We start from the raw sequence: 13978 nt of genomic DNA, 5'->3' as shown, positions 1-13978 counted from the left end.
CCAATACGAGTGACCTCGCGCGATGTCCACGATAACAAAAGTGTTGAAAATCAGTCTAAATCGAAATCGAACGAGCACGAATCACATACAGGATCGACGCACCGATTTCCATCGTGTCGTTCCCCACCGAGCATGGTTTCTCTCTTTTCTAATAATAATCCCTGTCTCGAATTTACGAACACCAATCGCACCGAACAAAGTACCTTTAACGATGTCTACAAAGGATCTTTCGTTACGCCGCCGAAAATCAAATACACGCGGCTTTAATTAAAGGTCGCCCGTTTAAAATTCGTTCATTTCTTCGCTATAAAGCACCGGGAACCATCCGCGCGGTAACGGCGTAATTTCTTTTGATACGACAGAGGATGAAGAGAAGGGGAGGTCTCTCGCCACCTTTGAGAAAATTCTCACACCGTAACGAGACCGAAAAAACATCCGGTTAAACGCTGACCGTCTTCCGGGCAGCATTCATAACACGCTCGAAAGAAAAAGGGGTCGCCAGAGTCGTTTGGAATGTTGTAATACAGTGTTCGCTACCACCTAGCAGGACCAGTCTTCGTCTCGAAAGTCTCGGTCAGGAGTCGGACGAAAATTGTCAAGTTCGACCGACTTGTCGAATTGAACGTCGACTCGTGACAATTTCGTTCGATGTTTCGCTGTTCGACGAAAAGATTTTCGCGAAAAAAAATGTTTAACCGCCGTAGCTGGCGCATCATCGCCGGAGTAGGACGATTCGCGCATGGAGAAACGGGCGGTTGGGATGTAACAGGGCAACTTCGTCCTGACTACGTCCTGGTTCGTGTATTGATCGGCCAGGTGTGTGCATACAGTTTGCTGCAGGATTTGCCGTTTGTAGAATCCTTCCATCTCGAACCACCCGAGCGCTCGAGTTCGCTGAATTAATTGTCTAATTTTGCGAATCACCGTGTCGACCTCCGAATCGCTTTCTTCTTTTTTCGCGGGTCTTTCTGTGGACGTTGTATACATATTTGTGAATTTTCTTTACGGTTGGAGAGTGTTCCAGAAGATGTTTCTTTATTTTTTTTTTTATATTATTCTTTAAGCTAGAACCAAGTCTAATCGAGATAAAAAGGGGGCAAAGGTGTGCACGAAAGACAAGGAACTAAGAGAAGGAAGTAAAGAGTAAGTTCAGTGTGAAAAGAAAAAAAGAAATGGCAGTCGAGCGAGTCTTAACTCGTTTAGAGAGAAAAAGAAATGCACCGTGTTTACATCGACGCAAAGACGTCGTAAGTAGAGGGATAAGGGAGAACACCCCTCGTGACTCTTTCGTTTTCGTCTTTCCGTCGTATATTTGTTCCTCGTTACGGTCTATTGTTTCATTTTTCGGCTCCCCTCGATCGCTACTCGTCGCCATCGTGTCCCGCGCGACGAGAAGACGAATAATTTGCGCCAGATGAAACGAACGACCGCGGATACACGAAAAGGGGACGTGTATTTGAAAAATTAGTTACTTTCTTCTCGGAAGAGACTTTAGGGCTAATGAAAGACCATCGATTCGTGCACGTGTATTATTTATCGAAATTCCAGAGTCGTTCTCTCCCCCGAAGCGAATCCAAGCGCTTTGGAGCGTATTTGGAGCGACGTCTACGAAGATTCACGGGACAAAAATTTCCAATTTTTCGACGCGTGTTCTCCTTTAATCGCTCCGGAGTTCTGGGTCCATTGGCGTCGCCAAAGAGACTTTCGAGAGTAATGAAAGACCATCGATTCGTGTACGTGTATTACTTATTGAAATTCCAGAGTCGATATCAGACGATTGCAGACGTTTACGAAAATTTCCGCAAAGAAGTTTCCAATTTTTCGACGCGTGTTCTCCTTTAATTGTTCCGAAGTTCTGGGTCCATTGGCGTCGCCGAAGAGACTTTCGAGAGTAATGAAAGACCATCGATTCGTGTACGTGTATTACTTATCGAAATTCCAGAGTCGATATCAAACGATTCCAGACGTTTACGATAATTTCCGCAAAGAAGTTTCCAATTTTTCGACGCGTGTTCTCCTTTAATTGCTCCGAAGTTCTGTGTCCATTGGCGTCACCAAACCTTACTCTTTAACCTGTTAGGGACAGTCGACGTACACATACTCCATCGTGGAAAAATTTATCGTAGCCAACTTGCTTCTTCGAAGCAATAATTTTCTGATTCCTAGTACCTCTATTTCGAGAATTGTTAGAAGTTTTTAACTCTTTTGCTATCACGAACACCTACACTCGTGATCGATCGCGTGCGATAGACGCCTATGGGCGTTTTCACTGTACACAGTGGCTCTGTCATAAGGAAATTTCTCCTGACCTGTAAATTCGATTTTAATGAACGTTTATATACCCGTGGAGTATAATAATGCACACATGGAGCAATTTTCTTATTTACGGTAAATTTCTTTAAGAAGATAAAATCAAATCTCCAAGGTTTCAAAGTTTTGTAACACTTGTAAAGATATATTACTATATTTGATAAAATAATAATAGAACACACCGTGGAAAATATACATACGTTACACGATAGTCGAAACCGTGTATAACTCGCAATCAACTAACGAGAATTCTTCCGTTCCATTTGTATCAATTTCGAGAAACGAGAAACTACTAATATTCGATCCTGATTTTCAAAAATTCTATTTATCGTGTTACATTGTTATACTGAACTTTTCGTCGAGACTCGTTTATTTGGACCGTCGTTTATTTGGACTATCGTTTGTTTGCTTGTATTACGGTTCGGGCGGTTGTACGTTCCAATTATCGAAGTCGAGAGCGTAAATCTTAATCGTTAGTACCCACGGGCACATGAATTCGATTTTCGCGTGTGTATCGGAACGCACGAGATGCCCCTTTTGCACTCGAATGGAAAATACGTTGGCCGGAACAGCGTCACCTGCGCAAAGGTCATTGTCGCGAGTCAAGTATAAGGGGTGGAAAGAGGAGAATGGGTGAAAGGGTAGCGCAAAGGTAAGGTTTGGTCGGAGCCAGCAAACAGGGGATAGTTCGCTTCCGTCAACAATGAGCCTCTCCCGCGTTCGTGAACTTGAACGCGACTCTGGGTCCGCTCGCTTACTGCGCGAGCCGTGTCTAAAAAGCGACAGAACCGGTTTTACAAAACTGTTTATATTTCACTTAACGAGAAATTCGCGTTATCGTCTTGAAAATAGTTTCCTTGGAAAAACCATATACCGGACGTTGCCCCTACTTTCGATAAACCGACAAAAATGTTCACAGTTAGTCGGTTACAAGTCGCGATCTCCTCGATGGTGTCCACGGTTACAAAATGGCGACTCTCGAGGTGAGTTTCGAGATGAATTTCGAGGTGAGAAAAGCTGGTTTCCACTTTTCAGAAAAAGGAAAAATTTACACGGACTCGAATCGAGGCAGCGTGAAAATGAAAAAAGAAAAGAAAACTATCGCTCGTTGACGATAATACGAAACATATTCGAAAAGATGGTCGTTAAATTTCGGGGGAAGAGCGTGCTACGCCAGGATCGGTCGAAAACGATGGAACACGACGGGAAGCTGGCTAATCCGACTTAAAGCCACGGGATTTCCTAATTTTTTCTTCCTTCCGCGGCTTTCCCCCGCCACCGCGATCCATCCCCGCCCAGAATCCGGATTAAAAGTACGAAACCGCGGAGCACGAAGAAACGAGATAGGAAAGAGTTAATCCTGTAAATGTAATTACGCCGTATTTCGCCAAGTTGGAGCGACGTAAGCTAACAGGCCGAGCGCAGCCGTGGATTTCGAAGCTCGTGGAACGTGGCTACTAATTTGTTACGAGGAGTGTTTTCACGGTTACGGTCGATGAAACTGAACAGTAATTTCCTTTGCAGAGGCAATATGGCGCACGGACCTGGACTGGGTGATGATCCAACGGGACAGACTGGTCGTTTCCAGCTTCTTGAATCCAAACGTGAACCTCAGCATCCTGACCGGTTTCATAACTCCCCAACCGTTCGTCACTTTGACACCCGAAGAGGAGCTCGACGAAACGGTGCACGATTACACGACCACGACCCCCGAGTTGTCCGTTATCGTCGACAATACCGTCGAGTCTCGCGCTCGTGACCCCGCCCACAAGTTCACCAATCTGTTTCGTACAACCGGCACCGGTCTACCACCGCCCATCGCGCGGATTTTGAGCACCGATGCCGCATCGATCGCGACCACCGGTAGACCAACGATCTCCACCAACCAGGAAACGCTCAAGACCACAACGAGGATCGTCACCACGGCCAAGACAACGATCCTCGCGGGTCCAACGACCGCAACGACTATGGTCGCGGTCACGGAGTCAGCCGTGGCCACCGCTCTGACCTCGACCATCGCACCAACGATACAACCTACCAAGATTTCTAAAAGTACCACCTCTAAGTATGGCACCACAGTCAAACGACCGACCGCGAAAACAATCCTCAGGAACAACTCGAAGAGCAGATCCAAGACGAAGAGTCTCGGTAGAGCCTCGACCACCGTCAGACCCGCCAGAATCCCAACTGGGGGTAACCTAACAGCACAGAGCATGTCGCTGACGATGAACAGTCTGGCCGATTTGGACCATCCGGAACAATTGAACCTAGAACTCGAAACCGGTAAGTCGTAACGGGATTGGAAGTTTTTTTTTGGTTAGGTGTTCGAGAACTCGAGAATATTTGGAGAATTTTTCTTGGGAAGCTTTAACGAGGTGCACGATTAGGCTGTTTGCGAGCATCTACGAAGACGAACGTTTTCAATGAAAATCGGTTGAAAGTGAGTTCACTACGAAAGATGAGAATAGAAATTTTGAAAATTTTTTTAAGAGGAAACTGAGATTATTTTTTTTTTTATATAAGTAGGAGTTCCTTTTTTCTCTCGTTTTATCGTGGATGACGTCGAGGCGAATTCAAGAACCGTGTAACATTTTTATGAACACGATGCTACGTTTACGGTAGTGGGAATTGAGTATTTAGTTTCTTTTGTTGTATTCTACTTTTAGACGTTGTAAGTGTACCTGACCTTGGATCGCAATTGAACTTGAAAGTCCTTTATTTTATAGAGTGTATAAACATTTTATTAAATCGTATATTCTTCATTTTGGAAAACGAAATCACTTTTCAAACAACCCAATAGTACGCGTTAAAAGTGCACTTGCACTATCCACGAGGCAACGTACAATAGTGCACCGAGTATCAATTTTCATCGCCAATGTTTTCTCGTTAAGTGACCGCAGACGATTAGAAAAATTACACGTATCGCTTCAACGCGTCCCCGATACTTTTTACAGCCGAACCTTACGGACCAATTACCTTGGAATACTTGAATTACGCCATCGCCCTCGGCGTGTACTCCGTGAGGTACCCCGCTGTTTTCTGGTCGTGTAACAAAGCTCTTGGCACGATCTTCAGTCTCCAATTGGTCATGAATACCGCCCAAAGCTTGCTGGCCTTCGTTGGAATGTCCGTTCTTTATAAGGTAAGCAATTTCACGGACTGGCGATTTTCGCGTTACACGTATTCGATCGAGACCAAGTGTCCTCCTCCCCGCTGACATAACCGTTATCGTTATGTTTTCAGATTCAAGTGGTCGGCCCCTTGAAGGTACTGCCCGTTCTTCGGCAACAGTATCGAACTGCATCGAGCACCAGCACCATATCGACCATTTTCGGAGACTCGTACTTCTTACTCAATCCGCACGTCACCCTCGTTTTGTTCGCTCTCTCCTCTCTCCTGGTACTCTGTTCCAGTATGGTGATGTACTTCTACGCTTACGGCAGGTAAGACGTAATTGTCGAGACCTCGATCTTCGAATTCGTGGTAATTTTAGACGCGTGAAAAATTTTCTAAACAATTGAGAGGTGTTTAGAAATGTTTCAATTTGTTTCGCGAAAGATATCTTCGCTTCTTCAATCTCCTCTCGGTGTAAGAGGATCTTTAGGGGACTTCAACGTATAGACGCTAAAGTAGAAAATCCGATCTTTAAAACGACACCACGAGGACGATTTTACGACTATCTTTCACCAAGTTACAGCAGTTTCAAGACCTCGATCTTACGATTATTTTTCACCAAGTTACAGCAGTCTCAAGACCTCGATCTTACGACTATTTTTCACCAAGTTACAACGGTGTTCGAAGATCTATATTGAGTCAAGTGTTCTCTGGAGACTTTGACGACTAATACATTTACGTTCGTATAGATTCACGGCGTTCCTGAACCAGGAACGCGAGCGTCGAGTGATCTTGCCGAAGGAGAATCGCGAGGGCAACGGTTGGGTTTATTTCACCCATTGCACCGCTCTTTGCGTCTTCTTGGCGATCGCGATCTGCAGCGCCCCGTTGCTCTACGACTACAGCGTCGTTTACCGTGCCAGCCTGGATGGCGCCATCTTGGCTTGTATCGTCGCCACTGTGCTTCACCTTTTCCTCTGGCTGCTGCTATGGATCTGCCTCACGATAAAGCAACGCTGGACGTTCAAGCTGAGAGTCACGATCGGTCGTACGACGGTAAGGTCGGCTAGGTCGGTGAAACTGGTGACAGACGTGGATCTGGTATCGGCCAGGGACGACGAGGACGGTACCAGTGCACCGTTGTTGATCGTCGGTAACGGTAGGACCTACACCATTGCCGACGCCTCGCCGAAAAAGGCCATCATGAGCGTGATACAAAAGGCAGCCATCGAGAGGAAGGCACGCTCTCAAGGTACGCGACACGTGGTCCAGATTGTTAGATATCGTTCCATTTTTCAACAGCGATCTACTAAACCCTTTTCCTTCTTTTACAGGAAATACCGATACCGTGGACGGCGAATCAACGGCCGACGACGAGCAGATTTACTGGCTGAGGCCGAAATTACGTCCGTCGCCTACCCAATCGCCGAACGACGCCAATGGTGCCCCTAATACAGACAAAAGCTGGCTGAACAAGAAACTGAAGCCCAAGGTCACCTTTAACGACCTGCCTAGTACGTCAGGCTCGCGGTAACTACCCTCCTCCCTCCTCTTGGTGTCTTTCAGTACATCTCGCTGTGCCCGTGCCTTTCGCTTCTCTCTCTCTATCTTTCTCTCTTCTCTTTCACCTGCCAACAGTGATAAACGCTCCGATCTCGGTGTCGATCGTCGATCGAACTGATTTGTTATCCACAGACACGTACACATCGCTTCGATTCAACGATCACGGTATCACGTGATTATTATTATTATCATTATTATTATTATTATTTACTTTCGCCTTCCGATCCGCTTGGAAACTCTACGCTTTCGCTGCTACGTACAGTACTCTAGTATCCTTGTGATCGGTGTGTATTTACTCCCTCGATTCTCGATTTGCGTTTGTACTTCTCATAGATTTGAAGTTTTCCCCTCCCCATGAGTTGTCTTGTCTCTGTCTCGTAGGTGCGAGGTAAGGGGAGGGGGGTCCTGAAGTTTGCGACTCGCGCGTCTCCGCACCCCTTGTCCACGCGTATGTAAATAAGTATGCGCGTTAACTACCAAAGTCAGCCAACTCGACTCGCAACTCTGTCGACTCTTCGCGGTTCTCTCCTTTTTCCACTTCTCGTTCACGGAACAGAACAAGTGTAAAATTCCGGTTCTCGGTGCACCAAGGGTTTCACCGTTGTTCGAATTTACCCCGCGCGGAGAGTAACGGTGGTTAAATTGCAGGAAAATTCGCCGCGAATCGAACCGCAAAGAGTCAACGTTGCGTACAGCGACGGACGAGGTCGTCGTCGTCGGCTCCAGTAATTAGCCACCATCTCCTCGCTCGTGCCTGTAATTTACCATCCCGCTGTAACCGCTCGATAAGACATATATACATACCGATCGTGGTGAGACCGTTCGATCCGATCGATAACGCTTCTTCTTTTCCTACGCTGATTGGCTTCGCCGACGACGAGCGTGTTGCGCACGTTCGGTTCGCTCGGGCGATTGTTCAGCGGACAATCGACGTTGGGAAACCATCCCTCTTACCCTCGTTAGTAATCGCCGAGACACGTCGGTCCGACAAATGCATTCAACGCAACGTACGTTTGGCGCGTTTGTATTTCAGTAATAAGGGAAAAGCCAGACGAGGTGGCGGTGCCGGTGCCGGTGACGCGGGCGGGCCTGAGGATGACGGAGATTACGCCACGCTACGGGAATTACCGTTGATAACGTCTCTGGACCCCGCCGACGATTCAACGTCCGAGGAGAACAAGGTATTCGAAAGCTTTATCGTAACCACGTCCGAGTACTACACCGTCGCAAATCGTAACCGCGAGCTTCGTTCGACTCTTTCATCGATGTTGGCGCCTATGGTTGCTACTCGATGCGATTCACCGTGCGCCCCCATAGGCGCCAACGCATACGCTCAATCGCTGCTGCGTTCGGCGAACGTTTGCATCGGAGATCACCGTTTCGAACGTGTATCGAAACTATCCCTACTTCGTGTAATTTTCAGTACGTATACGTGTATATAATTTCGCGTACGGTTAAATACACGTGTACCACTTTGCACGTATTTAATCATACGTGTGTCCAACGTACCCGTATTTCAATTCGTATAATTTTCCGTATAATTCGTAGAAAGAGAGAACACGGTTTTACAAAATTTCGGGATCGAAGATACAAAGATAACGTGAAACACCGAATCGTAGAAAATTAATATTTTATCCAGTTGCATCGACAATATCGTTTACTTCCAAATGCTAATTTTCAACCGCTGGGGATATCGTTACCTTCCAGAGAAGACGTTTATCGACGGAAAATATATATAAATGTATCGAATACTTTTAGTATCTGTACTCTGAGAATTTTACGCAATGGTATTTTTCTTTCGAAAATTAGTAAAGGTTTCCTAAAAATTACTTCACGTCGATACGTATTGGGTTGTTCGGAAAGTCGTTTCGTTCTCCAAAATGGAGAATATATAGTTTAATAAAATGTTTATACACTCTAAAAAAATCGTGTTTCATTTTCACCAAAAAAAAAACAAAACGACTTTCCAAACAACCCAATACATAGAACGTACAAAGTTCGTAAAAAATTGTGTACTTATCGTAGGGTAAATTTCTCCCCCGAAATATGAACACGTATTTCCGGAGCATCTGGTGCAAAAGCTTCTTATCACCACTGCAAAACATTTTTTGCATATGACGTAAATAAAATATACGAGTACGTCGATACACGTAGAATACACGAGTACACGGTGTGTTTAAAATTACGCGAAACGAGACACGGCGTACATCGAATACGAAACGGGTATCTCCGATTCGTACCCTAGGCGCATGTAAAAGTAATCCCGCACATAGGCGTCGGCTATTGCCACGAGTTTGCCGCACGTAGCGCACGCTTTGCATCGGAGCCTCGCGCAGCGAAAGGGTTCGAGCGCATCGCGAGTGCGACGGTTCGAGTAAGAAATTTTGCCAGCATGCGACGTTTCAACGACGTCTGATTCCCCGAGAACAAGTTTCGTGGTTTTGTCGCGAAACGTTTCACCCACCCATACCCGCGTCGTTTGTTTCGTGCCGGGTCCCCGTTCCTCGTTCTCGGCTTTTAATTTGGTTCTGTTTTGCTTTGACAGTGGGGAAGATGGCTGATATCCCGTAGGGACGGTATACCTAAATTTGGAGACGTAAGACGTACAAAAATGTGTTTGTCTTTTCGTGCCAACGCTTCGAAGTAACATTAACGTTTATTAATCGCGCGTGTGTCGTTTCGATTGTGCACACTAACACCCATTGGCGTAGCCGCGCGGGCAAACGCACGCGCGTGCGTCGTTTCGATTGTGCGCGCTAACACGCATTGGCGTAGCCGCGCGTGTGTCGTTTCGATTGTGTACCACTAACACGCATTGGCGTAACCGCATTGGGTAAACGCGCGACAAAAATGTTCGCTAGTCCGATTCGACGAGAACTATTGTAATACCGAAACCACGGCCGAATTTTTGCAGACTTTGCTCCGTCGATTTTCATTTCGTTCCCGTTTAACGTCCGACGTGCGATAATTTTAAGCGGATCTTCGACGAGATGGACTTTTCACTAAACGCGTTACATTTTTTCCACATACTTTCTCTCGAAACGATATCAGAGTCTTTCGTCGCGCGTTCGTGGAACTTGTACTCGGTCAGCGAGTAGTACGTCCAGTTGCACGTATCGTGAACCATAATCACGAAGAAATCGCCAACCACGAAACCCCGCTTCCTACGCGCGCAAAACTCCTCCGATTGTTTCTTTTTCTTCTCTTTCCGTTTCATCCCCGATAACCCACTCCTCCACGTCTTCGTTTTCGTTCGTCGTTTAGTAAAATCCGTATTTATCCGCAACGCAAAGCACGCGTCGCAACGCATTTGGATTAATCGTCACCAATTTGCAACAATTTCAACAGCTGCTCGAGTGCGTGAACGACGACCAAGTGACTTACTACGCGAGTGCGAATCGCGATCTTCAACCCTCGGAGGGTGACCCCTCGCCCCTCTTGACCCCAGACCCTCTGTCCGATCCCACCTCGGAGCCACTTCCACTGCCACCTCCGACTCCAACTTGTGCACCGACCACCGAAGTTGTCACGGCGCCACTAACCACTGACACCCAGGTACTAAAAGTCTTAACGTGTTCACCGTTTAATCCACGGGTGAGCAAACTTTCCGTACGACCGTTGAGCCGGAGAAACGCGTCGACACGAACCGGGAAAATGATCAAAAGTACCTCTAACCGACTCACCGACGTCAACGATCCTCCTTCCACTCGGAGATGGTCGTCGTTTGCTCACCCTTCTGCTCGACCATCGTTTCCGTTTTCGTAGTCTTGATCGTCGTAGCTAGGTGTGTGTTTGTTGTTTTTTCCGTTGCGTGTTAAAAAAAATTAAAAAAAAAAAAAGAAACCGGAATGCACGAAGAAGAGTCGAGGAAAATTTTGTCTCGTCGTTCCGTCGACGAAAATAAATTTAAAAAAGAAACGACCACCGACCCTCTCGGCGATTGTCCGTTAATATCTCGACGATATCGTCGACGTTTCGGTTCGTTTCAGACAAACGGAGGACAAACGCCGCGCTGTTTGCGCCGAGCGGACTCGGGCATGCCCCACGAGGAGTTGACGCCCCGTTCGGATTCCTCGAACTCTCCGCCATTGGAGGCCGTGGGCGGCAGCAGCGGAGCCGGTTCGGTGACTGGTCACAGCAACACGAGTAGCCACAGCGAAACGTCCTCCAGCGGTGTGCACAGTAACGCCAGCAACGTGAGCAACGGTAGCTGCCAACGTCGCGCGACAAGCGTCGACGATCTGACCGGGGAGCAACGTAACGGGGAAGAACCGCGCGAGCAATGGCGTAGCTGTTCCCTGCAACGTGGCATGCAACCGCCAACCGCGGCCACCGTAACCGCGTTCTCGCCACCTACCAGTCGTCCCGGTACTAGCCAATCGTTCTCGTCGCCCCAGTACGCGAACCACGTGCCCCTGTTCGTGAACGCCAATGCGAACGCGAACGTCGACCCGGTCGCCAGCTCGGGATCGAGTTCGGGTGGTTCCGGTTGTCCGGCGGTGATACTCGAGAACCCGAACGAGGCAACGGTCGTGATACGTCGCAAGCTCTCGCGAACGAAGCTCACCGAACCGTTGAATCCCAACGAGGAGCCATTCGGTCGTTCCACCAACATGCGAATGACGTCGTTCACGGAGAGCAACGACATACGGGTTCACGCTGCGTCCGCCACACTTCCCCATTATCCGACCCAGCCTGCCGTCACCTATCCCCATTGCTCCACCATGCCGTTGCCACACGCCTCCCACAGCATGGCCGGTTCACACATGAGCGGATCCACCGGTAGCTGCGGTTCCGTACCGCGTCACACGTTCGTCGCTCATCCGCCCCAGGTCCACGCGACCACTGTCACGTCTCACACCACCCTACCGTCGCATCACAACGGCGTCAGGCTCCTCCACGCCGTTCAAGCCAACAATCCCTTCGTCAAGAGGTTCCCACCGGTGCAGCTGCACACGCAACCGTGGGCGTTACCCGGCCACCACACCTTCCCCCAACAACCCCAAGCGAACGGTAAGCTCTCCGTGGCCGCTCAGATCAGGCAGACCGATCGCGATTCGGCCAACTTCTCCATGGCCAGCAGCGGTGACTCCGACACGTGTTTACCCCATTAAGTCGATGCGAGCGTATCGTCTACACGCTCGTACGCGTCGTCTAACCGCGAACGCGCGACGTTCGTTCCGCGCGCGAACGAATACCCAACGTCCGAGCACCGAACGGACACCTCGGACGTTTAGGCGCGGGTGCTTCCTACGATCCCTCCTTGGAACGAAAAGGTTTCGTTAGCTCGCGCGTAAACGGTGAAACGAGCAACCCAGAGAGATCTGTTGTTCTTTTATCGTGCGTTGTCTCGTACGGTCGTCGAAGTCACGAGGAACGCGAGTCTCGGTAACCACGCAACGCAACATATCAATCACATTTCTCGCGATCCATCGAAGAGCGAAGTTTATACCACCGACGCGTGGAAATTCTATTTTTAATACAACGATCGTCCATCGTGACAAACACGCTTTGTCCGACTTCCATATCAACGGTCCCTCGAGATGCTTCCGTGTAACCGAAAGAAAAGTAGAAGATGATCACGACGACGAAGACGAGAATAGGAAAACGATTTCTGTATCGTTGGTCTACGCTCGTATCGTAGCGACGCGCATGCGCGGCAATGTTCCTTTGGATATTGTCACGCGCACGTCACCGTACGGTGAACATATCCCGCGACGACGACGACGACTCGGATCACTCGAGATTACGACGATCGAGATACACGCGCGATCGATGTATGAAAAGATACGAGAATGAGAAACCTTTTCGTCACTATGGAGACTTTACTCGCTGATTAGATGCGTTTATCGTTCCGGAACGTGGAGAGGGAAATCCTCGAAATCGTCGGATGGAACCTCGACGGAATGGATCGAATCTTCGATGAACCATCGAAGGGGAATTATGTAGGAAAAAATTACAGGTTAAGTTGTTCTCGAACGACGTTTGATCGTTTGATCGTCAGATCGCGCGATCCTCGAGAGCCACCGAGATCCGCGATCGACGAATCGGATCGAATCGGGCGCGATACTCGGATGTCTCGCAAGTATTCGGATCTATCCGAGTTTCGAGGGAGGAATTGCGCGCGGTGTACGCGAGAGGAACAACGCGCGAACGATACGCGCTCGCGAGCCGATTCGAAGGAACGCGCGAGCGCGTACAGTGCCGCGTGATTGATAGGCTACTCGAAAGGTTTCTCGTGGCTTACTCTTTAGGAATTACTCTCGGATCGGTGGTTCCTATGCGAGAATCGAGAACGGGACACGATCGGTGGTGTACCGTTTCATTCTTTGCGAATACCCCTCATTATACTCGGGTATTCCGCCTATATAATTAACGATCGGGTAAGACATTTCTCGCACGTGCTGTCTCGTGTAACATTTACGATTTTCTGTTTTTCTTTTCTTTTTTTTTTTTTCAACCTATTTTTTTCTTTTTTTATTTTTTTTACTACTTCGAGTCTCGGTCTCGATCTCCCTTTTCTCGTATTTTACTCTTTCTTTCTTTCTCTGTCTCTTTTCTTTCCCTTCTTTCGTCTATTTATGCGTTTATTTTTCGTTTTGTTTTTGTAAATAAAATTGTTGCTGAAAATTTCGTAAATTCTGTTTCCGTTCCACCGATTCTCCATACGTTGTTAGGTAGACGAAACGAGTTACCGTGTCCCCGCCTTAAGTGCGCGAGTGTACCTCACGTTAAATGTGAACACTTTTGTCACTACTATCGGGGGAAACCACACGTATGGCGCCACGATATTCGGTTGGCGAGTAGCGTACGTGACGATACTAAGGGAGAGGCATTTTTTATTTTTTACTTTTTTAACGTAAAAGTATTTCAACATTTTCGCTCGACATTTTTCTAATTAAAATGAGACCGAACGCGACGTAATTCGAATTACATTTACTCACGCGATGAACTCGTAATTTATAAGTACCAATAAATTCCAAAAAACTTG

At 47.7% G+C, this 13978-nt stretch overlaps 1 protein-coding gene across 4 annotated transcripts in view; it reads left to right on the top strand.

The window, feature by feature from the left end:
- The window catches only part of Tinc (transmembrane protein tincar), a 48760-nt gene extending 34782 nt beyond the window's left edge, over positions 1–13978 (top strand). The window contains exons 6-14 of one of the 4 annotated variants that reach the window (XM_076323683.1): positions 3835–4593; positions 5265–5452; positions 5554–5753; positions 6174–6676; positions 6759–6954; positions 8021–8168; positions 9533–9583; positions 10336–10542; positions 10977–13978. In XM_076323683.1, coding sequence (XP_076179798.1) covers positions 3835–4593; positions 5265–5452; positions 5554–5753; positions 6174–6676; positions 6759–6954; positions 8021–8168; positions 9533–9583; positions 10336–10542; positions 10977–12101 — 3377 coding nt within the window. In that variant the 3' untranslated portion in view covers positions 12102–13978. The remainder of the gene's footprint in view (positions 1–3834; positions 4594–5264; positions 5453–5553; positions 5754–6173; positions 6677–6758; positions 6955–8020; positions 8169–9532; positions 9584–10335; positions 10543–10976) is intronic. The other 3 variants (XM_076323690.1, XM_076323700.1, XM_076323707.1) reach the window with 3 other exon arrangements.

This window comes from Ptiloglossa arizonensis, chromosome 1 (genome assembly GCF_051014685.1).
Source record: "Ptiloglossa arizonensis isolate GNS036 chromosome 1, iyPtiAriz1_principal, whole genome shotgun sequence".
In the NCBI taxonomy this organism is placed as follows: Eukaryota; Metazoa; Arthropoda; class Insecta; order Hymenoptera; family Colletidae; genus Ptiloglossa; species Ptiloglossa arizonensis.
This window is presented reverse-complemented; position numbering and strand designations above follow the sequence as displayed.